The sequence below is a fragment of the Lissotriton vulgaris genome, chromosome 7 (assembly GCF_964263255.1).
Source record: "Lissotriton vulgaris chromosome 7, aLisVul1.2, whole genome shotgun sequence".
NCBI classification, from domain to species: domain Eukaryota; kingdom Metazoa; phylum Chordata; class Amphibia; order Caudata; family Salamandridae; genus Lissotriton; species Lissotriton vulgaris.
The window spans coordinates 1,558,468,978-1,558,494,635 of record NC_141695.1 but is presented as its reverse complement, the minus strand read 5'-3'; the positions used below and the strand labels follow the sequence as shown (position 1 = coordinate 1,558,494,635).

The window sequence follows — 25,658 nt, the reverse complement described above, 5'->3', positions numbered from 1 at the left end:
AACTACTGAAAGGAACTGCTACACAGCACAAAAAGCACACTTTCTTATTAGAGATTTAGCTTTCTTCCAAATCTGGTGTAATTCTATTCAGACACTTTATCTGTATTGATATTCAATTATCCTATGGAAAATTGCTTAGGGAAAACCCATTCTGGGAACCTCTCTTTTATTGACCTCCACTTCAGGGATCACACTGTAACTTTCAAAGAAACAGCCGAGGTGGGTAAAAACATTTTTGGGGGAAAGTTGCATGAAGATTCATCAAATGCCGCCAAAATTATCAACAAACTAAAAATAACTGGGTCCTAATTGTAAGTACCAGGGGGCGACCGTCACAGGGTAATTTTTTATTTTTGTGCTAGAAAAACAGATATTTTTAGTGAGTTGATTTAGTGTATTGGTGGTTTTGTAGAGTTCTCCAAATAAAGGAACACTCTAAGCCTAAACTTGGGGACTACTCAGAGTTCCCTGCTTCCCTTTTTGCTTAATTTATGAAGCACTCTAAGCCTGAGATGGTATTGTCTTCACTTCTAGTAGGTGCTCCCTTGTGTCTAGACAAAGCTATACCTGCCCGATGAGCTCAAATTAGAGCAAAACACTCATAGCAGGGGTTGCTTTTATGCATTCTAGGTTGGCTTGGATGTTATTTTACCAATCCAAAGCTATAATACTGTGCCAGGAGTGGTAAAGGGTTTTTTTCTTTGTTCAACTCAGCGTGAATGACACTGCACTAATCATAATCTTAAAAACTCTGCTTGAAAAACAGAATTTGAATATATATATATATGATCGTCAATAACATTTAATTATTTGCACAGTAATTATGGAAACACTTATGTCATTTTTTAGGCTTGTTATAAATCAATGCATTTGATCAAAATGGACAAAACATTTTTTTTAATTTAAATTATAACAGCATTTAGGCAGTCATTTTAGTCATTTAAAGATTTGAAAATTCAAATGTAGCGTTTTTTTTGCAATTGGCAGATATTAATTAACCAAGAACATGAGGGTTATTCCGGCATTTATGCTGAAAGTTGTTCTTTACGTATTTTGCACACAATTGGTTTGATATTTATATCGATATTTATGAAAATGTGATAATGTGTATATTTGGAATTATTTATACATATTTATTGTGTTTTAACTAATTATAATAATCAATGTATTTATTCTACTTTTTTTGATGCACACAGTAATTAAAATGTGAAGTTTACATATATATTTTAATATATGTGTAACATTAGAAATGTCTAAAATAGTGTAATATATGCAATACGCTACCTCTACAAGACAAATGCTTGCATTAACTGGAAAGAACTAACAAACCACAGTGTTTCTTCACTGTTTATTATCACGTGGTGTTGCATTAAGAAAAGCATATAAAAAACATGGTACTACATTCCCAGTACGTGAACAAGGGCACTGGGTGCCCGAAACGCGTCATGAGATGATGAGTGAAAAATAAGGAATAAAGAAACATTTGCCATTGGATTGTCCTGGTGGTCTGTTTTCTTCAAGCTCGCCAAAAAAGCCAAAGGTTACAGGGACATTATAGTGAGGCTCAGATTTCCCTAGTACAACTACTCAGTGAAATCCAACAGTTCTAGTTAGCTGAGCTAACTATAACTTACACCCCCTCAATGCATTACTTATGACCTCATATATTACATCACTCATGACATGGTCAGTGATATCACTAATGACATCTCAAATGACATCACTGATGACATTATCCAGTGAGTGTAAGTCTTTTCTAAGAGCTAATGATTGCTGAACGTATAAAGCTACAACAAAAGTTAAATTACTATACTAGATACACTACTGAGTGATACACATATTATGTGAGAGGGTGAGTCACTGTGTGTGGACGTGTGGGAGTGGTTGTATGGATGTGTGAGTGGTTGCTAAGGTTTGAATGGGTGTGTGAGTGGTTGTATTGGTTTGTGAGTGGGCGTATGAATGGCTGTATGGATTTGAGATTGGTTGTTGGGATGTGAGTGGGCGTGAGTGAATCTATGGATGTGTGAGAGGGGGTGTGAGTGTGTTTGTTGGTGTATTAGAGGGTGTGTAAGTGGTTGGATGTGCATGTGGGTGACTGCATATGTGAGTAGTTGTATGGGTTTATAAGTCGGTATGTGAGTGGTTTTATGCATGTGAAACTGGGTATGTGAGAGTTTGTGTTGGGGATTGAGTGGATGTCTGAGTTCCTGTATGGATGTGCGAGTGGGTAAGTCAGAGCTATATGGGTGAGTGAGTTCCTGTATGGATTGATGTCTGCATGTGTGAGTGGATGTAAGAGTGGGTGTCTGAGTGATTGTATGACTGAGCAAGTAAGTGGCTGTGTGAGTAAGAGAGTGGTTCTGTGATTGGCTGTATGTGTGAGTGAGTGGGTGGGTGTGTGAGCGGCTCTATGGATGAGTGAGGGTGTGTGTGTGAACGGTTGTATGGGTGTGTGAGGGGGTGTATGAGTAGTTGTGTGGGTCTGTGATGGGATGCGTGAGTGGTCCTCTGGATGATGTCATCAATGGTGTCATGTGTGATGTCACTGACCAGGTCATGAGTGATGTAATATGTAAGGTAGTGCGTTGCGGGGCATAAATTATAGTTAGCTCAGGTATCTATAACCATTGAATTTCGCTGGTTGTGTACAGCCGAAATCTGAGCCTAACTACAATGTTCATGTAACCTTTGGTTTTTTTAAGTGAATTTCTTAGTTTTTTTACATTATATTTCCTAACTGTAACGAGAGAGAGAGAACGAGAGTGTGTGTGTGTGTGTGTGTGTGTGTGTCTGTCTGTTGGTCTGTCTGTCTGTCTGTCTGTCTGTCTCGGCCTTGGAGTGGCTGCATAAGTATCTCACTGGGTGTGTGAATAGGTGCATGAGTGAGGAGGGGTGTGGGTGTGTGAGAGGATGTGTGAGTGTCTCAGTAGGTCTGTGAGTGGGTGTGAGCATTTGAGTGGGTCTGTGAGTGGGTGCATGAGTCTCTGAGTGGGTTTGCGAGTGGGTGTATGAGTGTCTGAGTGGGTGCATGAGTGTGAGTAGGTCTGACAGAGGGTGCATGAGTGTGAGTGGGTGCGTGAGTGGGTCTGTGAGTGGGTCCTTGAGTGTCTGAGTGGGTGCATGTGTTTGAGTGGATCTGTCAGTGGGTGTCTCAGTGGGTCTGTCAGTGAGTGTCTGGGTGGGTCTGTCAGTGAGTGCATGGGACTCTGAGTGGGTGCATGAGTCTCTGAGTAGGTCTGTGAGTGGGTGTGTCAGTATCTGAGTGGGTCTGTGAGCAGTTGAATGAATGTCGGAGTGAGTCTGTGAGTGGGTGTATGAGTCTACGAGTGGCTACGTAATTATCTGAGTGGATCTCTGATTAGCTGCATAAGTCTCCCTCTGGGTCTGTGAGTGGGTGTGTGAGTGTTTGAGTGGGTGCATGGGTCTGTGAGTGGGCTTGTAAGTGGGTAGATGAATTCCTGAGTAGGTCTGTGAGTGGCTGTGTAAGTATCTGAGAGGAACTCTGGGAGGCTGCATAAGTGGGTGTCAGATTCTCTCAGTGGGCCTGTGAATGGGTGCATCAGTGTCTGAGTGGACCTGTGAGTGGGTGCGTGACTGTCTAAGTAGGTCTGTGAGTGGGTGAATGACTGTGTGAGAGAGTGTACATATACGATATATATTTTTTTCATTTATCGCCAATAGTCACAAATATGTTGCAATGTTACACAGGGGCCGCAATGCCAGTCACAACACATTCACAAATCTTGTGTCTCATTTTAAAAATCCTTCTCTTGACACTTTATTCCTATCAGGGGTCCCTCAAAGACCCCCTATATATCAAACATAACGTCAGGGTACCACTACCCTGACCCTCTATACAACAATTAATTTGAAATTTCAGCCCCAGAGACCATGAACCAATTCATAAACTGGTAGCCGCAACTTTATGCTTGGGTTGCGGCCAGCCAATTGCAGCATTCCAGTTGGCCCACAGATATTGCTTTTTGTGATTTGGTGAAAATCTGTTCAGTAGTTTTTGATAAATTAAGGGTAGAAAATAATTGTATATCTGGATAGATGGGTTAGCGAGAGTCTCTGATCGCCAATTAAAAAAAAGAGCTTTCTGATTGGCCCACAAAGCTTTATTTCTCTTTGACTCCCACAGAAGCGAGATGGCCCGACTCCTGGTGGAGCAAACTCTCTGATTGGTTGCCAGAAACATGAGAAAAAGTCCCCTGTTCAGAACATGTAAAAAAATAAAAAAAATAATATAAGGGGCAGGCTAGGGATGCCCTGCCCTTCTAGGCCCCATGGGGGGACCCAGAGCCCCTGCAACAGAATGAACCCCACCCCCCAAAAAATGTAGCGATCCCACGGGGTCCTGTGTGCCCTCCCCCTCCCTGAGCCATTATAGGCCCAGTGGAGCCTACAATCGGGGCCAAAATCACCAAAATTGGGGAGGAGGCCACGCGCCTTCCCCCCCAGAGGCATTACAGGCACTGGGAAGCCCACCCAAGGTGCTGAAATGTTAGCAACAGGGGAAGTGGCCACACAGCCCTCTTCCCCAAGCCTCTAAAGGCCCCCAGGGAACCCATCCCCTGTGACCACTAAACTCTTTAAAGCATTCTTTCGCCCTGGGGACCCAATCCCGCAGGGATGGCTCACTAGCTATGTCCCAGACAACCCCAGCCCTCTGGGATACCCTGCCCCCAGAGGTGTGTGCAGGGAAACCTGTGTTTGTTCTCACCTGATGGGAGCATTTTTTAATCTACCTCCAGGTGGGAGCAAACACAAAGTCTGCTCCCTGTGGGCAGGAGCTTTTAAAAAATGCTCCAGCCAGCTGGGAACAGGCTTTGATCTGTTTCCCTGCTCACACTAATGTGGGCAGGGATACAGATCAAGAGATTGATCCTGCCCAGAGGGATCAGCACAAGTAGCTGCTCCCTGTGGCCCCCAACAGGTGTATGGTGGGCACTAACCTTTAATAATGCGGGCTCTAAGGATGGAGCACCAGAGGCTGGAAAAGTGTCAAAGAACAGGGGTTGCACGGCCCTCTCTCCTTTTCAAAACACTGTCCTGGGTAATGCGGTCCCCAAGACCTTTTTAAGTCTTGGGGAAAGGGCCACTCCCCTTTCAATAAACACAGGCCTCCTGGGGGATGAGGTACCCAGGGTATAATAAAGCTCAGGGAGGGGGCCACATGGCCCACCTCTTCTTTAAAATATACTTGGCCCTGGGGGTTGGGGTCCCCAAGGCCACAATAGGCTCAGGGAGGGGGGCATGTGGCACCCTCTTCATTTGCAAAATACATGCACAGCATGGGGTTGGCTACCTGCCAGAGATTTGGTTGCGGGGCAAGGCCACAGTCCAGGCCCTCCGGCCAACACACTACCGCACGAGGCCAAAGGCCATGCATGGCAGAGGTTGGCTTTAACTATGGGTATAAAATGTTACTTCTTTTTTTTTTAAACCCTAGCAATTCACAAAAAAAGACAAAAGTTAAAGTAAAGTTATAGTTAAGTGTGAAAAAAGAACTGTTTTTACTTAATAAAAACGTTAGAAATCCACTGGAAAAAACAAAGGTTAAAGTATAGCGGGGGGACTGCATTTATGTGCGATAATTAAGAAATACTCCAAAAAATTCAATGAAAAAAATAAATATTAAAGTAATTTTTTATTTAGAAGAATGTCAGTGACAGCATTAACATTTTGAACTAAAAACACACATCAATTCACCAGTTATAGTTGACAGAGCTAACTATAACTTGCGCACCGCCATGTACTGCTTATGACCTCACATTTTACATCACAAATGAAATATTCTATGACGTAATTTATAACATCCCAGATGATGTCTCAAATAAAATCATTTATGATATCACTGATGACATCTAAGCTTGTTTTGGACACATTGTTATATAAACTAGAATGGCATTAGAGGCCTTAAAGTAAGTACAGTATAGCTCAGACTAATACGAAGAATCATTAATGCCATCACAGATGCAACTTCCTTGGGTAGATATTCAATGCCTCTTCCAAAATTATTAACCTACTTTGGACAGCCTTTATCTGCATCAAAGTCTCAGTCACTGAAGCTACATTGAGAAATGAAGTGGATAGGAGTAGAAAATTGGGTACAGAAAAAACTCTATGGAGAGAATTTACTGTGTAGCACACTGTTTGCAGACAGTGAAACTCTCATGAGAAATACACCACAGAGAATTAAAAAGTATCTACTAAGAACAATGTACAATCTATGCAAAACTTATCCAAAAAGACTCTATTCACCTAAAATAACCAAGGTCTGAAGGTGCTAATGGTCATACAACCTGCAGTTGTCATATTGTGCTGACAACTTTACAGATATACCATCTACTAAAGATAAACACGCACAAGTGCATGTGTTAGTACATCGTGCACACAGTCTTTTACGTTAAAGTAGAAATTGCCATGCTGAGAGGATTCTGTCTAATACCTCAAGGCACAAAGTGTATGGAACATACAGCACATAACTCATGAACTGTCATCTGCAGCAAGTTCACCTTCAATACAAACATTTATAAGGTGTTCATTGCCTCTACAGACATGTGATGCATTAGAAGCACATCTTTTTTGTAACCGCAATCCCCTTCCCATAAAAATTGCGTCTTGCACCGTGGGATGGAGTACACAAGGCCAAAATCGGTCCAGGTATGGGGATGTGTGCCACGCTGTTATGGTTAAGTGATGTTAAGGTATGTATTGGGGGATAGTATTAAAACCCTCTTAAGCCAGATTGCTAGAATGTTATCTAGGTCAGTGCTGTCTTCACAATGCCTGGTGCAACAGCTTCATAGTTGAGGTTCAAACATTGTCAGTTGAACCTCCCTGCTGGATGGGCTGGTGGTCGAAACTTTTATACTCCACTAACGAAGCTTAGGAAGACCTTTCATACTCTGGTGTCATCCTTAATCAAGATCTTAACATACCCCCCCCCCCCAAACAAGTGTGCCGGGCCCCAGAGGTGGGTCCACAGGCCTGAAATCGGGGAAGAAACAAGCATGTCTAGCCCCTGTGGATGGGGATGAAAGAGTGGCCCTGGTGGATGGAGTACCCAGGGACTAACCAGGCTTAGTGAGGAGGGCCACATGGTCCCCTTACACTTTTATTTATATAAGTGGCCCCTTTAATGAAAAAAAATAAAACGAACTTGGCAGATGGAGTACCCCAGGTCAGGCCCTATCCCCCTACACACGGGCATGTGCATGGTGGGGTGGGTTGCATTTATGTATGGTAATTAAGTATTACTTTACATTACAAAACCCATCAGAATTCACTGAAAAAAGCAAAGGTTAAAGTAATGTTATAGGTAAGTGAATTTGTCAGTGACAACATTAAAGTTTTGAAATTAAAAAACACAGAAATTCACTAGTTATAGTTAGGAGAGCTAACCATAACTTGCGCCCCTGCCATGTACATCTTATGACCTCACACATGGCATCCCTCATGACATCTCAAATGACTTCATTGGCCTCGTGTTAAATATAATCCTGAACAATACACTTGAAAATGCCCACGATATACAGCTCATCCTCTCACTCTCCAGAGATCCCTCCACCACAAAAGCTAACTTGCACAGATGCAGGATGTATGTCGGTGACTGGATGAAGGACAATAGTCTCAAACTCAACTTGGAAAATACAGAGTCTTTATCTTTGGCAACAACACCTTCCCATGGAACGACTCATGGTGGCCCTCGGAGCTTGCAACTGCGCCCGACCCTACAGACCACACCCGAAACTTCGGCATCAACCTGGATAGCAAGCTATCCTTGAAGAAAAAAGTTAACGCAGTCTCTTCCGCCTGCTTCCACGCTCTTCGCATGCTCCCCCAGTTCTTCAGGTGTCTCCCAGTAAACACCAGAAAGACGGTCATTCAGGCCTTCATCACTAGCAGACTGGACTATGGAAACACGCTTTATGTAGAAATCACTGCACACTTTCTTGAAGAGACTGCAGACAATACAGAAGTCAGTGGCAAGACTAATACTTGACCTCCCCAGAAGGACCCACATCACACCCCATCTCAAGTAACTTTCAATTCAGAACAGATGCCAGTTAAAGATGCTGGCCCATGCCTACAAGGTCCTCAACAACGAAGGACCAGCATACATCAACAAACGCCTGACCTTCCATCAACCAACCAGATACCTCCAATCAGCCTCCCTCTCCATCGCAGACCGCCCATGAGTCTGTCAAGCCAACAGCGGAGGACGCTGCTTCTTGTACCTGACAGCCAAGGCCCGGAACAACCTCCCCCTGCACCTCAGGACAGCATTGTCACTCCAACAATTCAGAAGATATTTAAATACCTAGTTGTTTGCATAATCAACCACCACGCAGCAGTGAACAGCTCCAGAACTTCAAGACCCTCATGGCTGATTTTCAGCGCTCTACAAATTTTAAATGATTAATTGAACTAGGTTCTTTTCCCATAGTCTGAAAAAGAAAACTAAAGCAGAGCCAGCGATAATAAATAATTTCAGATCATATTTCTCTCGTGCCGGCTCCAGCCACTATTTTGAAAAAATTGGTCAACAGACAATTAACTTCTTATCTAGAATCTAATAATATACTGCATAAAGTCCAATCTGTCTGTACCCAGGGCATCAGTACTGAATCCACTTTGTTCAAGCGCCTTGAGACCCTACAGGTATGTAGCGCGCTTTATAAGTGTCACTGATTGATTGATTGGTTCAAGGTCACTGAATTTGTTTAAAATTTGACCCGGGGATGTTCTGCTATGGTAGCATTGCTTGACCTACCAGCTGCTTTTGATATGGTTTCACACTCTACCTTGCTAAAAAGAATAAAATTGGCAGGTATACAGATTCAAGCTTTTGCTTGATTAAAATCTTTCTTGGAGAACAGACCACAGATGGTACACCTTTCTTGCTATACATCTTCCCACGAGCCGCTAGAGTTTGGAGTTCCCAAGGGCTTAGCTTTGAGCCCCATTCTCTTTAATCTAGATTTAGAACCACTGGCTAAGCTGATTGTATCTTGGGGTGTACAGGTGGTGTCTTACACTTATGAGACCCAACTTCTGCTGTCTTTTCAGGTACAGAGTGATAATGCCCTCCCTAATTTTAAAACAAATGTTTGAAAGGAGTGGCAAGGTGGATGAATGCTCACTTTCTCAAATTAAAATCAGATAAATCAAATTCTTTTTACAGGTGCCAAGTGTCCACCGGAACTTTGTAAATGTGGCTTGAGCAACTCAATCACCCACCTACCCCTTTTTCCACTTCCAGAAATTTAGGAATCTTATTAATTCGAATCTTTCCTTTTCTTTTCAAATCCAACAGGCGCCGCCTGTCTGTTTTGCAAAGCTTAAATCCTTAAAAAAGATGATACAATTCATTGTCAAGCTAGCCGGGCTGATGAGAGGTATTACCTCAAAACCGGTCCGGTCCTCGGATGCTTGATTCCGTTCTGGGAAGGACATGGCTTTTGTAGTTCGGACTGGACTGTTCCCATGGGGCACAGGGTCAGAGCTGATTTGCATATCGCCATTGTCTAACCCAGGGTGGTGTGGAGTGCAAAAAAACGATGGATTTGGGCCCAGATCTTCGGACTGGGGTGAGTGTGTGACATTGATCCACATTCGGTCCATCACCTGTTTTGTTTGCAAATTCCGCCCTAAGTGCGCTAGGGATGCCCAGACGTGGGTCCCAGGCACTCCACACCACTGGAGTCAAGCTAGCCGGGCTGATGAGGTGTTACCTCGAAACCGGTCCGGTCCTCGGATGCTTGATTCCGTTCTAGGAAGGACATGGCTTTTGTAGTTCGGACTGGACTGTTCCCATGGGGCACAGGGTCAGAGCTGATTTGCATATCGCCATTGTCTAACCCAGGGTGGTGTGGAGTGCAAAAAAACGATGGATTTGGGCCCAGATCTTCGGACTGGGGTGAGTGTGTGACATTGATCCACATTCGGACCATCACCTGTTTTGTTTGCAAATTCCGCCCTAAGTGCGCTGGGGATGCCCAGACGTGGGTCCCAGGCACTCCACACCACTGGAGTCAAGCTAGCCGGGCTGATGAGGTGTTACCTCGAAACCGGTCCGGTCCTCGGATGCTTGATTCCGTTCTGGGAAGGACATGGCTTTTGTAGTTCGGACTGGACTGTTCCCATGGGGCACAGGGTCAGAGCCGATTTGCATATCGCCATTGTCTAACCCAGGGTGGTGTGGAGTGCAAAAAAACGATGGATTTGGGCCCAGATCTTCGGACTGGGGTGAGTGTGTGACATTGATCCACATTCGGTCCATCACCTGTTTTGTTTACAATTCATTCCGGAGCACACTCGCAAAATGAATGTTCACATGGTGGTCACATCAAGACTGGATTATGCAACAGTCTTTATTTGACCTTCCTGCTTATTTAACCTGCAGACTCCAGTTGGTGCAAAATGCAGCAGCAAGAATTATTTTAAGAATTCTATATCGTCAGTGTATCTCTCCTCATTTCAAACATCTACACTGGCTGCCTATTGACAAGCATGTTACATTTATAACACTCACCTTGGCCTTTAGAGCAGGCTCAGGATTCAGCCCTTTTTATTAGAGAAAAAGACTACATTCTTACCAACAAGCTAGAACATTAAGATCAAACAGCCTCAAACTGTAGCAGGACCCTAAATTTTCTAGACTAGAAAAGGAGGCAGATCTATTGCATTTCAGACTGCCAAACTCTAGAAAGCACTGCCCTCTAGTCTTTGGATGTCCCTCCCCTAGTCTGTTCTCAATTGGAAGCTCATATCTCTGCTTTTTGATGAGGCTTAAATTATCCTGTTCTTTCAGTACCAGTAGGCTAGTGTTTCTTGCTATTTAGCACCAGGACACTTCTTTTGAATCAGCTGTGCGCTATAAATGTATAATTTGATTGATTGATAGTGGTGGAGATGGAGGTGGTGTATAAAGGGAGGAAACAATGGTGGAGTAGTGGTCAAACCTCTGACCCTTTTAGGGGTGCGTGGCCTCAAGTGATCAAGCCCTGGCTCTTCATCAAATTCCAGCCTGCGCTTCTTGGGAAACCAGACAAGCCCTGGACTGGGAGGCACAGCAAGGATTTAGCCAATGTTTACATATATAAAGTTTTTGCTTCTTAGATTCAAAGACATTGTATAGTTTCTCAAAGATCAACTGCCCGACAATGTCGATTCTCAGTGTCAAGGGGGGCTTTGGCATTGATTTCAATGCTGATGCATCTTTCGACTTCAATTTCAGCTCACATTGTGCCTTCTCAGAGCCTAAAGGTCAAGGGGACTTTGAATCACAAGGCAGCTCAGTGGCCTTTATTGGGTCTTTTGCCTCTTGTGGACTCAGTCTCTCAATTCAGGGGGGCTCGTAGTCAGGAGCCCATGTAAGTAGTGTGCAGCTCTGCCTCTGTCGGGGGCATTTCTGAGCTCAAGACTGACCTCATGTCACCTGCAACACTAAAGAGGTGCGGAGAGTCTACCCGGTCTTTGGGATGGAGCCCGTTTGACACAGAGTTCCTGCATGTCCTATCCCACTCGAAGAACATGACCCCCAGACTCTCACTTCCTTGCCACAGGGCCCAGCATTTTCTTGCATAGCATCAGATATGTCTTTGACTAAACAAATGTCAGATGTTTCTAAGAAGGCTTGTAGCTGCACCTTCTGGTAAGCCAACCTCCTTTGTCTATGGTACCGGCAAGTCTTTTTGCAGAGGGACGCATGCCAGGTGTCACCGGAAGTTGCCTCATGGTTTAGTGAGAGACACAAATCAGAGACAGCATGCAGTCTCTTCAGAGGTATATGGTGTTACACCTAGGGGCCGTTTCCAATCTCGGTCGGAAGGGCACCGAATCTGGTTCGGCATTAGCGCATCGGATTTGGAGGCTGAATTTCCGTCCGGTTCGTACACGGGACGTCGAAGTACAATGCAAACAAGCGCGAAATCTCCGTCTGAATCGTTTCCGGGTCCGAACCGCTCCGTACGTCTCGGCCATAAGCCAACGGTGGCGCGCAATGGAGGCGAATTCCGACCGAGCCAGTAAAATGCTCTATTCGCACAGCCGGATCGAGTCGGAGCTTCTGGCTCGCAATAGCTCCCGGAGTTGGGTTTTGGGGGTTGGACCCCCTGTTAACCGCAGTCCTTCGACCGGGACACAGGGAGAGACCCATGGGTCTCCCCAACACAGGCATGCACGGTGCGGATTGCACCAACGCGTACCCACTGTAGGGGGCGCACTTGTCCACAACGTACCCATTCAGTCAATGGTAGCCCATGTATGCATCGTACAAACGGCTCCCACCGACTTCAATGGGAGTCCGACCGAACCGAGTCCGACAGCATACAGCTGCATTGTACTCGATCGGTCGGACTGCAGGAGTCCGGCTCGATCGGAAAACACCCCGGATCCGGCTCGGCCGGAGTGCTTTCCAAACGCGATTGGAATCGGGCCCCTAGAGGAGAACTGGAAGGGTGTACATTCCATACTCCTGCCCTTGGTGCATTCTCCAAGGAATGACGAAGAAAACTAATACGCTGAAGCCAGGAGGTGCAGTGCATTGCAGGCTAACAGTGGGGTTCGCAGCCCAGGCATTGTGGTGAAAATAACTTAGCAGGGCAGGAATGTTGTTTTCATCGCATGGTTCAAAGAGGAATAGCTGGTGCTGAAAAAACTGATGGGGAACACATCACTCCTGAAGCAGCATTTCCAAACATTCAAGCTTGATGGTGGAACCAAAAAAAGCTGAAGTGAAGCCCATATGCTGGTGCATTGTAGACCAAGAGTGGAGTCACAAAAGTTCTTAACGCGTTGCAAATGTCCGAACCCAAAACTAGTCTGCAGTAGTATGCAGAGCAGGTGTATTTTCCACCACACATGCTACAAACATATATATTTAAATGTAAGAGATAAAACTCCATACTAATGCCGTTGGCCGGAGAAGCAGAAGTATCAAAAAATTCATCATGATCTAGGGCAATCTAACGTCTTTGGGCAATGTTAGAAATATTCAAGTTTCAAAGAAGTAACAAAAGAACATATTTGACGCTCAAGTAAAAAAGAATGAAAAAACCTACCAGGAGATTCAGTAAAGTCAAAAACTTCAAATGCTTTAAAAATGCACGGAACAGAAACATCAGCAATGGTAACACAGGAGGCAGTGTATGATGTTTGTGTGGGACTAGTAACACATCTGGCATCAGATTTTGTCTGTGCCTATCAGAACATGGTCCGCATTTCAGAAACTTTATTCAGGTGAAAAAATAAAAAATATATGGTTTTCAATCAGCATTTTCCACAATGGAAAAACTTGAGGCACACTAATTTCAGAATGCTTTTGCTTTGTTTACCTAAGGAAGGGAGAAAACACATTTTCTTTACTTTTCTAATGTGAAAGGTGGGTTTACTTTCCAACTGTTCCAGGCTAGTAATGATTTTTAGTATTTTTTAATAAATCAAAAAAAGCTTGATTATCACATAACTGTTGGGAAAGGACAAAGGATTGTAACACGCAGGTAGGATTGGGCAAATTGCGTGCAACAGATTTTCATTCTGCAGAACTGGACGAGTATTTATTTTGCCTAAAGTGGACTTTAATATATTCTCTTGGATGGTGTGAAAGTGTTGAATGTGAATTAATATGGAACATCACAATTTTTTCGGCTGTAAAATATCAATATTACAGAAGATGACAACAAGAAACCACCTTTGGCTATCATACCTCATCAGGACTGGAAGCTTGGTAAACTCTACATGAGTCTTCGTACTGCTTCTCAGCTTCCGCTTGATCAGTCACGCCATTAGATTCGTAGACCGGGGTAACATTGTGACAAAGGGCAATGGCTTTCACTGCCTCATATACCCGGCTACTCATGGTCTTCCGTACTTTTGTGGCTTGAGTAGGCCCTTTCGATGCTGGAGGATCTTGAGATGGCTGGAATGAAACAAAAATGGAAAAATTGGAAATCATGATGTGACACAAAATAGGTACCTAGAATCAAGCTACTGTTGGCATTCCACCTATAGCTATCAGCAAAAAATACCACAGTAAACCTCTTGTTCAACAGGTTTTGGTTAACAACCACCTGTCGCTCACTCTTATGCAGCAGCCCATTTCATACTACCCCTGGCATTGCAGCCAGATGCTGTGTGTTCCGTTATATAAAATTCTCCATTTAATAAAAGGAAAATATTATACCAATTTACAATTATATATTATGATAGTTAACCACATCTACAAATTTAAAAAAACGAATCTTTCAGCCCATGCACATCCTTGGGCTGGTTTCAATTTCTGAGGTTTTTAAAAGGGATATAGAGAGCTTCCACTGTTCATCCTATTGAGCTCAACTGCGACCATACAGGACAGGTCCCTCTTTAGTAGTTGATGTCACAACACTGACTGAAGATGAAACAAACCACCACAACAGCGGATAGCAACAGCCTAAATATCATTTGGGACGAGGCAGTGATAAAAAAAATCCATTATAAATCAAGCACTGGCAAAGTCATTCTGCCAATGCTTGTTTTTTGCCGCTGTTGGCTTAGCTGATGCTTGCACAACTGTATTGCAAACAGTGGCCCACCAACAGCTGCGCCCTGCCACCTTTGAATATTATTTCTAAACTTCCAAGATGGCTACATAATGTTTATACACAAAGTGATGGCCATTTTGGAAGTGTAGAAAACTAACATTCATGAGAGTGGTCACAGCAAGAGGCTTTGCCAAAGTCGATGCAACTTTACAAGCATTAGGAAAGTCAATAGTGGTGATAGGCATGGATCGATGGGAGGCAGAGACTTGGAGCCATAGACGTGCTTGTGTCAGGGTGGTGAAGAATAGTGAGGCAGTTGGGGGAGTGGAAGTAGAAGAACAAAGGATGATTTGGGGGTCATTAAAACATTGGGGGCATGTAGATAAAAAGAGAGGGATTGGGAAGAGTGGGAGAATTAAATATTTGCACAGAGAAAGAGAGAGAAGGACATGCGCTCACATATAGTGATAAAGCAGAAATGGCATATCAAAAATAGAAAAATAATTTCCTGATGTCAGCAGTAGAAAGATGCACTGAAACAAGCAACACACAATGGCAAAGCCAATAAGTCTAGCTAATTGCAGAACGCTCTAACTCTGTGGCTAGATAAACAGACAGACAGACAGACAGAGAGACAGACAGACATACAGACAGACAGACAGATACTAAAGTGTAGACCGTAATATGGTATTTATTGTTATAGTTGCTATTTTATAAGTCTGGGCGGTAAACTCCGCTCCGCTTGCAGAGCTTGCGGAGATTTCGACTCCACATTAGATGGAGGTCGCGGACTTCCAACATACTCTGCTGAGCGTAGCAGAGCATAGTTATTTTCCTTGCTCGCGTCTGTCAGGTTAGGGAGTGGGGAAAACCCACTTCCTGGTGAGATTTTTACTCGTTCGTGATCGTCAACATCAAGTTGGCAAGTGCGAGCGTGGAAAATCAACCTCCCGGCAAAATTTCTCAACCCAGGCGGTCAGATTTCTCATTGCGAGTGGTTGTGTATGCTCGCATTGAGAAACTGCCCATTCGCGTTGAAAAACCTGGCGCACAAGTAAAAATCTACTCGATCAGCAGAAAGGAAGCAGCGCCCGCTTGCGCTGTGCATGGTGCCATTCACGACTTTTGGACAGTGGAGACAAACACTTGGCACTGAAAATCACAGTGAACAGCATTTATCCAATGCACTCCACCGCTTTCAGAGCTTTGCGTAGTGCGGCTGAGTTTTTTTGCATTTAGCGGAGTTCCACATAGCAGAACTCCGCAAACTCCACCCAGGATAAGAGTGTGAATAAGCATTAAGATGGTTGGTTTAAATAATGTGTGCTACTCAGGGATATTTATTTTTATGATGAATGGGCATGTATGAAAATATTGGCAATTGTATACAAGTAAAGAATAGAGTTCCAATTTTTCTTCATTTTGTTATTTGTATTTCATTTGACACTAATATAAAATGTGAAGCAAAAATAGTGAGGTACCAGAAAATAATAAAAAACAAGCTTGCTCTTAATGGACCACTAATGCATGGAACTTAAAATTAAAAGAAGTGTGGTTAGTTGCTGTACGTTTAGTTATTCCTACCTTTGTAGCTAATGCCATGTTGCATTTTGGCAGGATTAGTTTTGTTTTTCGACTTTGTAATTCTGAGCTCTAAAATTGCTGCATGTAGAAGATGGATTTAAAGACATAGGAGAGACAGAAACCAAATTGGAGAAAGAGAATGTGAGAAGAAAAGGGTGTGTTTGGTTGAGGTGTCAAACCAGCAGAGAAGGCCAAATGTAAGGCCCTGGAAAGAGGGTGGAGGAGGAACTATGCTTCCGACTACAAAACTATTTATAAAAAGGCCAAAAAAGAATATCACAATCTCTGCAGGTCAGCTCGTGCGGAGTATGTATCAACAACCATCTTTGAGGCTCTGAACTGCTCCAAAACACTTTTAAGTATGGTCAAGGAGCTTGCTGGCTCCAAAACCCAATCTAGGCCCCCATCACTAAATAAACGGCAATGTGAGGATCTGGCGACTTTCTTTGTCCAGAAAGTTGAGAAAATATACTCGGAAATAATGAGCTTGCAGTGTGACAATCCACCTCCACTACAACTTACTAATTCTCTTCAACCAGTCTCTGCACTATCCTCAGCTGACAATACCCATCCTGACCAGGATAGGGCGCCTTGTGCACCTTCTAATAATCTGGACACATAGCCCTTATCAAACATAGCCTCCTTTAAATGTCTTTTAGACAGCATCAAATCAGGGACCCTCTTCCTATCTCTGTGCTCAACGATTCAGAAAAGGGGGTGGTGATGAACAGAGTGTCTGAATTAAGCAGACCACTCTTACCCAGTCCAAAGATCAGGGCTTGATCCATCACCGTTATTTATCTCACTGCCCCATCCCCGCTCAGAACCTGGCTATATGCAAATCAGTCTGTCCCTGGCCCAGTGCATCATGGGAACAGGGCAGACTAAACTACCAAGCCAATTCTTCACCAGAAAGGATACAAGCTACCGGGGACCGGTTTCTGGCATTTCAGCCGTCTTCGGCCCGGCTTGCTTGAATCCTGATGAAGCAGTGAGAAAGGGACTCATGTCTGAGTATACCCTGCCACACCTATAGTGGCCAAAAACGATTCAGAAAAGGGGGTGGTGATGAACAGAGTGTCTGAATTAAGCAGACCACTCTTACCCAGTCCAAAGATCAGGGCTTGATCCATCACCGTTATTTATCTCACTGCCCCATCCCAGCTCAGAACCTGGCTATATGCAAATCAGTCTGTCCCTGGCCCAGTGCATCATGGGAACAGGGCAGACTAAACGACCAAGTCAATTCTTCACCAGAAAGGATACAAGCTACCGGGGACCGGTTTCTGGCATTTCAGCCGTCTTCGGCCCGGCTTGCTTGAATCCTGATGGAGCAGTGAGAAAGGGACTCATGTCTGAGTATTGTTAAATATCTCTGTGCTCAAGCAGCTTGAGCCGCCATCTCAGCTTGTTATCATGGACCTTTTAAATGCCTCCTTACAGGAAGCCACAGTTCCACCAGAGTGGAAGCATGCCATGGTGCTCCCCTTTTGAAAAAGGCCAACGCGGACCCCAATTCACCCTCTAACTATCGGCCTATCTCTTTGTTGCCGTCCTTCTCAAAGACTTTAGAGAAACATATCTACACTCCGCTCTCTAATTTTGTTGAAACACAAAAATTCCTTCATCCATCGCAATCGGGGTTTAAGGCTGGTTTCTCAATGGAGACAACTCTACTTGGGGTAACGGAACGATTGCGCTGTCAGCTGGATGCTGGAGACACGGTGGCCTTTATTTTGCTGGACGTAAGCCCAGCATTTGACACGGAGTCTCACACCGTGTTAGTGAAACATTTAGATCATTAGGCATCTGCGGCTCAGCTCTAAATTGGCTTAAATCTTTTCTTGCCAATCGTACTTTCCAAGTCTTTTCCCCAACAGCCAGCTACGATTCCCATCCTTCACCTTATGGGGTCATCCTTAGCCCTTCACTATTCAATCTATCTGTTAGACCTTTAGCTGATGTTGCGGAAGATGCCGGATTGTCCTTGTCCTCTTACGCAGAGATGGGTGCACTCCCTCTACCCTCCTGTCAAGTCCGTAATTTGGGTGTCATCATTGATGACTCACTAACTATGCATTATCAAGCCGTCAAGGTGGCTGCTACATGCTTTACCATCCTGAAGTGGCTTAAAAAGATCATATAGATGTTGCCTGAGCCCACTCAGAGAACAGTAGTCCAGGCACTAATCACCTCAAGACTGGACTACGGCAACGTTCTTTACCTAGGTACCAACAAGGAGGTGACTCGCAGGCTGCAGATGATTCAGAACTCTGCTGCAAGACTACTTTGCCGGGTTCCTAGAGCCAACTCTGTCTCTAGTCATCCACGGGATCTGCCCTGGCTCAGGGTGGGGAACAGAATTAAGTTCAAAGCCCTGAGCTACATGTTCAAAATCAAAATAGGCTTGGCACCTCAGTATCTGAGTCTCTGGTCTGCCCCTATGTGCCTCCTCGATGCCTTTGCTCATCTACTCAAGGGAAATTCTCTGTACCCAGAGTTAGATTATCTTGGAGGGGTGGTAGATTGTTTGCATACCTTGGTCCCTCACTCTGGGATTCCCTTCCCACAGCTATTCAGAACAAAACAGTGTATGCCCAATTTCGTAAGTCATTGAAGACCTGGCTTTTTAACCAGTAATCTTTTAAACTGTTATACAATATTTAGTCTGCTCTGGCGCGGGGAAACCATTTTTGGGTTGCTGTCCCGCCTTATAAATTTAACTAATAAAATAAAATAATAGAGTGAGTGAGAAGGATGGTAGCATACTGAAGTAGAAATCACTTCAAATGTGGCATGTATAACAGGGGTAGGGCTGTTATGTTGGAGAAGAGTACAAAGGAATTTAAACTTGTTATTAAAATCCTAGCTTGTGACCTCTGGATAAATAATAAAACATGAACAAATTGTTGTTGTTTTTGTTTGAGGACTGTTTATATTTTTGTAAAGTACCATACTTATATATTGATATTGGAAAACTGAAAGTACTTATTTGATTTTCAAGAAGCACTTTTATTTGACATTACCAACTCTCTGAGAACCCTAGTATTGGAATGGGTTTGGTTGGGAAAAAAAATAAGCTTTTTTTTATTAGGTGAAATGTTTCTTTCTTGTTTAGTCAATTAAAACCATAACCATTTTTTTCTGTAACTTCAAAGCCTTGATTAAGAACATACTTAAAATGTCATCAATATAATTTCATACAACTATAAAACACGGATCTTCAAGTATCAAAGTTCTCTCAAAACCCTATATAATAAAAAATTTTTACAAGTTTTGAGTTGATTAACATAGAGTAGCTTAGACTTATTTTTCTTTTTATTAACTGTAGAATGAACAATGTTAGAATATTTTATTATTCTAAAGTTTTTCAAAGGATATATAATATATACACACAACAAACAGCATAGAGAGCAACTGTGTGTATTTTTTTATCAAGTTACATCTAAGCAACGATAAGGTAAGTTTAAGTAAGCATGCATTTTTTTGTCATCGGTAACAGATATTTTAATATGTATACAATATTGGTTTTCAACATTAACAAAAGTAATGAATAAAGGGGTACAATGGAATGTGCACATAAAATAAATGTCATGTACCATTTCACCAATGTGAAACGTAAGGCAATTGTATGCCGTTTTTATTTTATTTACATTATTGTTGTCTTAGGTAAGAGAATGAGAAGGGTAACACTATTATTGTTAGAGTTTGAACCGTGCATTATATAACCAGAACAGACATGCCTCTTTATTTCAAAAAAATCCCTTGCATCTGCCCTTAAGGAATATCCCTTGGCTCGCCTATAACGAAACAGCACATTAGGTGTTTTGAGTCTTAGATTCCTGGAGGTAAAGTCTGTTTACCACTTTGAGCAGTTCCTTGACCAAATACAGCCTCTATTGGCCAAGAAATTATATCTGCAATTCAGATATGGAACACTCTCACTTAGGGCCTACACTAACAAGTGGATAGGCGCACTCACCCCTGTGCAGGGTTGTCCAGGGTGCGACGCTAGTGTAGAGTCTGATTTGCATGTTTTGTTATTTTGCCCGATATAAAAATGCCAGAGTTAAATGGATTGTCCAATTATGTAAGAACTTGGGCCTTAGGAACTATCTCGAGGTGTTTAGACTTTTAAAATATGATACATCCTTTCTGATGACATTTGTTACTTCCAGGTTTCTTTACTCTATGTGGTGTACTAGGAGGGCAATGATCAAATCAACAGGAAAAGGGAGATGCGTTGAACCGGTCTCCCCCTTACAGACCTGAAATGTGGGACGTCTATAGGTTTTATCTTTAGTTTTAGTCTAAGCCCATAACTTTGTAGTCACCTGACTATTTATATGTACTGCCTGTAAGGTTCTCACCTCATTCTAGCACATTTTATCTGATGGTTTTAAATCGTATAATTAATTTGTTTGAGATTCAATTGTGATATTTTTTGTACTAATGTCGTTTTTTATCCCTGTTGGTCATGGAATATCTAGAATTTTGTTTTTTATTGAAGTTTTTGTATAGTTTTATGGCCGTAAGGCCGATAATAACGTTTTCTTGACTGACTGACTGGCATTATATATATATGTAATGCAGATATTCAACTAGAATGGTCGAGTATAGTGAATTGTAGGAGATTTGCTGGTGTTTAATTTTGAATATTTGCTGACTGCAAGCACTGATATAGTGTTAACTTAGATATTGAAATGTGCTTGTGCATAAGGATTGCGATAACTTAAGCATTCAAAATTGAATGACTTAATAGTGGTTAATGAATGAAAAATTATATTTGTTAGACGTGTTACTATAGGTGATCACTAGACTACAAGGAGTGTTTAATTTGAAACTGGTAAATCCGAAAGCTTGGTTGCAGTTACACATGGAGTCAAAAAGCTGCTGTGGTTAGGAAGGAGTAGACAGTTCAAGCTTTTTTTTTTTTTTAAGTAGAAAAATATGGTAGCTTGGCAAATGGAACAAAAATCACAACTGATCTTTTGCATATAAACACGATGTGTCATCTTGGGCAGACTGCATTATTTCCTTATGACTCTGAACCCTAATTACTGAAGGCAATTGATTTCCCGATATACAAAAGTACACTCCACATACCTCATTTCATCATCCTTCAATGGAAATCTTGCAAGAGGTAGGGGAGAGGGGGCCGCAGCGCTAGGATTGGCAGATGGTACCTGCAGATTTTATATTCACTTCTGTAGCATAGGGAGAATGCTATGGGCCTCAATGCAAACTTGGAAAATGACCCCACCCCATCTCCCATCACTATTTAAGTAGTGATACTCAGCCAGAATTTAGGTGCAATGGCCTTATAGCCTTGACCCTGGTGTCACTGCGCTTGCTGCACCATTGATAGGCACTTATAGGTCAGAGAAAAGAGAGGAGTGTGAGGAAAAAGCAGAACTCCAGGTCCCAAAATGCAAAGTGAAAGCAGATCAGATAAACTAGTCGCACGGGGAAAGCTTTGTGGCTTCCCCTTCACCAATATATCGTGTTTTTTTTAATTAATTTTTTTAAAGTTTGTCAAACCAAGGATAAAAAAGCAGGTGCCGAAATAGACAAAAGTTATGATTTGTATGGGAAACACGTCCTTAAAGTTACTTTTGGTGTAGAATTTCCTGCAAAATAAGCGATTCTGCTCCAAATCTTTTAGCGTGTAACTTTAGCAATTTGGCAAAGTGTAAACCATGGGCCTTGTGCTCAATTCCACCAGCAGAATTGCAACTTGGAATACCCCTAACTGTATCACAAATTAATGTGCATCAAAGAAAAAATGAAATCATAAATGTACCCCTTGCATTTACTATGTTTTCGGAAGGGCGCTCACCAAAATTCATAATTACTTGCAATCAATGTGTATGCTTTAGCTTAATTTCTCACTTCTTAGTATTTCAGTTTCTTTCTCTGAAATAGGATCTTCAACTGTAAACATGGCAAACACATATATAAATCGAAAACTTCCAATGGAGTTTAAAAATCAAAATTAAAGAATACAAAATCCCCTCCCCCCTGCCCCATACATTAAGAGGCCAGTGACGAAAAAAATTCAACGTGATAAATTTGTGATTTTCAGATGCACGTTTTCACACAAAAAAAAGAGATCAATTTGATATTAAAGATTAATTGGAACTTCATTCATTTATTTATTTGGGTGTCCTATAACCGGAGGTTGTAGTCTTTCAGTTCATTCAGAGAGCTGGTGTGGTACGAATACAAAACGCAAACCCCAAAACTATTTGGCAAACCCGAAATAAAGGTGTCATGTAATGTTTATTACTATTTTTAGTAGCGGCAACCAACAACCCTTGCAATTATACAATTACTAAATTAAAGTGGTCACAGGGAGGGCAGCGTTGGGATCCTGCTTCCTGCTCTGTTAACCTCTGGTGTCAAGAGGACATGAATTTCACTTCCAGGTCAAAGGGCACAGCATCAGGGGCGTAGGAGACACTACATTTCTGGGGGGGACAGGGACAACCTTTTGGACTTTCTAGTACCCCGATTCAAATCAACAATTGTCTGGGAACCGTACACTCCGTCAAAAGAATACAATTGCATAGTTTTGTAATGGAACATTGATAAAGGCAGGCATGTAGTCACAGTTTGCAAGTATGCTTCGATTCACAACGTAATTAGACCAAATGTGAAAAAGGAAGAATAAACTGAATGCTCTTACGACGTGCATGATTGTGAGGGACTGTACAATTTACTTGTGAGGAAGCACATCTTTAACAACTGTCAAAATCAGCAACTGCACCAGTACATGGTGGACTCGGATCTGACCTCTCCCCAAGTATTGGTAAAGAAGGCAAACTAGTGGGTCTGTACCAGAGTGCAACAAATGTCTAGTGGTAGAGCTGACCAGAAGAAGCAAGATTATTCTAAGGTCCACAAGAAAGGTGGGGAGAAATCTAAAGAAAAGAGTCTTCTGAAGGCCCTCCAAAATCTTTCTCTGGTGGTAGGTCCCATTTCTCTTCGTACTCTAACAAGAAACCTTGGTGCTATTTGTGTAAGGAAAAAGGTAAAAGGGCAAAGGATGCTGATTGCTCTAAGTCTATCAATCAATCAATCAATCAATTGAATTTGTATAGCGCGCTACTCACCCGGAGGGTCTCAAGGCGCTGAGGGCGGGGGGTCGCTACTGTGCGAACAGCCAGGTCTTGAGTTCGAGCACCAATACTGCTTCTACTACCCCTAACCCTCCTAGTGCCCCTAGCAATAGCACTGGTAGGGCCCCAAATAGTTTAGCTGGTTTAACCTTGTGTACTAAAGTGGGTTCTGGCCTAGTCAGGACACCCACTCAGGCTGTTTTAGTCTGTGATGGTAGCACTGAGCTCACCACCCTTATTGTAAAGTCCCACTAACTTGGGCAAATACAGACAACAGCCTCTCATGAATGGTCAGGAAGCTGTGGCATACATGAACAAATTGGGCCAGTGTCACTATGGTGACAGAAAAACGTGTCTCTACTGAGCAGATTCTACTTGGACAGATTTACCAAGTGACCAATGCTAACAATAGCAGGGCAGATCATTCCATGGCAGATGTCAATCTCAGCTGGGGAGGGGTAACTGGCCCAAAGAGAGTTGTGGCATCCCCGACCAACCTTTGGACTGTCTACTGGGCAATCATTTGGAAACTTCAGCTTGGTCTAAAGTGGAGTTCATGAGTCATGTAGAAATTATGGTAATTTCAGCCAGTGTATTTGCTGCCACTAGAGCTGCGGCCAAGACGTTAGGCACTGTGGGAGCCCTGGATCCTGTAGAAATGGACCAGCCAGCTCCAAGGAGATGGAGCAAGAAGGATGCAGATGTATCCTCCTCTCAGACCTACAATGAGAATCAGCCTCCTCAGGGAGATGTTCTCAGTACTTGTGAAGGAGCTGTACTAGAGGAGCTTGGGCCTGACAAGGCAGAGAAACTGGGGCCAGGGGTCCTTCGAGGGAAGACCAGTCTGGAGCAGAAGGCCTGCCCCTCTCTTGAACAACTCAGTCATCAAGCTGCTGCTGAGGAAGCAGGACATTTGAGCAGGTCCAACAGGACTCATCAGGAAGAAGGGCTCCTGTTTTCTGTAAGTAGAGACCTCAAACCTGGTGCTACCAGGAGGTTGGTCATACCTATGAAGTTTAGGGGGTTCTTATTTACCCTGGCACATCCACAATTGGCTACTGGTGTAACATTATACGTCGTTAGTATATGCCACTAAGGAACCCAGGACATAGGTACACCAGAGGCTCCAATGTCCTGCAGCATGTATTTTATCACATGTGGTAGTCCACTTAAACTTGACTACAGGCCTGCCCTTACAGCCTGTGTGAGATAGTACTTGCACCTCTCACAACAGTTATAAGTTCCTTATATATGAGGTCACTGCACTTAAAAACTATGTCACCCCTATGGTAGGCAGGATGCTTGGTTCTAAATGTGAGGGTGCCTCTACATGAGAAAGACACCCCTACAGGCCCCGGAGTTAATTCTCCAGGCTTTGGAAGAGCAATCAGCCATTTTAAGGTATATAGTGGACATTAGTTATTATGAGATGTCTAATTAAATACCGCTGCACTGGACCGGGTCATGTTTTGTATCAAACGTGTTGGAATCATACCCCAACACTGACTCTGGTGCTAGAAGAATGATCCCAAGTACTGGCGGCTCCTTAGATGACTTCCCTGTACTTCAAGTAACAGCCTTTCAGGGTCTGCCAGCAACCTAGTGCTGCTGACCACAGACACAATTCTGGCCTCCTTCTCCTGAGCTGAACTTGAGCAAGGGATAGGTGTGATAGGTTTCCTGTCACAGGGAGGTGTAACCACCTACCAGACAGGACTTATTGTATTGGCATGGGGTGGGGCGCTTGCCAGTGGCACCAGACTGCTTTGAAGGGCCATATTTCTGCCTGCCTTGCATACTTCTGTTTGAGACAGTCCATGAACCCGCTGGTTTCCACTCTGGTGCAAAACTGGACAAAGAAAAGGGAAGTATCCTCCCCTCTGTCCAGCCCCTCCTCTGGGAGGGACCCCAGAGTCGTTCCAACCCTTTCCCTAGGGTACTTAGGGGCTCTCCTGTGGGTAGGCCCTCTGATTCTTCATGGAACAAGACTCACTTCTGAAACCAAGACACTCTTCTATCGTTTGGGCACTTGGACATCGTCAGACTTTGACTGGACCCAAGACTGCATCAAGGAAGGCTCCTGCTGTTTCTGGTCTCACTGTTCTTGAAGTATTCTGCGTCGTCTGTGTCTGTGCATCACTAAAGTTCTCCAGAAGCCCTGTGGGCATCAAGGACATCCGAAGTAATCTCCCTTGGCATGAAGGAGTCACTCCCCTGCATCTGCAGGCACCGCAACAAAGCTGACCAGTCTGCTGCTCCTGTCATCCAACTGACTTCCTGTGGCCCAGAAACACAGGTGGTGGTTCTACAGCCCCTAGAGACATGACCTGTCTTCTCTGCAATTTTGAGGACAGTATAACTCATCGAAGCCGTTGGGACCAAACTCATATGCACTGCGATGAATTGCTGTTGCCAAGGC

General features: G+C 43.4%; 1 protein-coding gene across 1 annotated transcript in view; it reads right to left on the bottom strand.

The window, feature by feature from the left end:
• ATP9A (ATPase phospholipid transporting 9A) overlaps window positions 1-25,658 on the bottom strand; it is a 482,075-nt gene that overhangs the window by 221,745 nt on the left and 234,672 nt on the right. Inside the window, exon 14 of the mRNA XM_086932451.1 lies at window positions 13,721-13,933. Within this exon, the coding sequence (XP_086788577.1) occupies window positions 13,721-13,933 (213 nt within the window). The remainder of the gene's footprint in view (window positions 1-13,720; window positions 13,934-25,658) is intronic.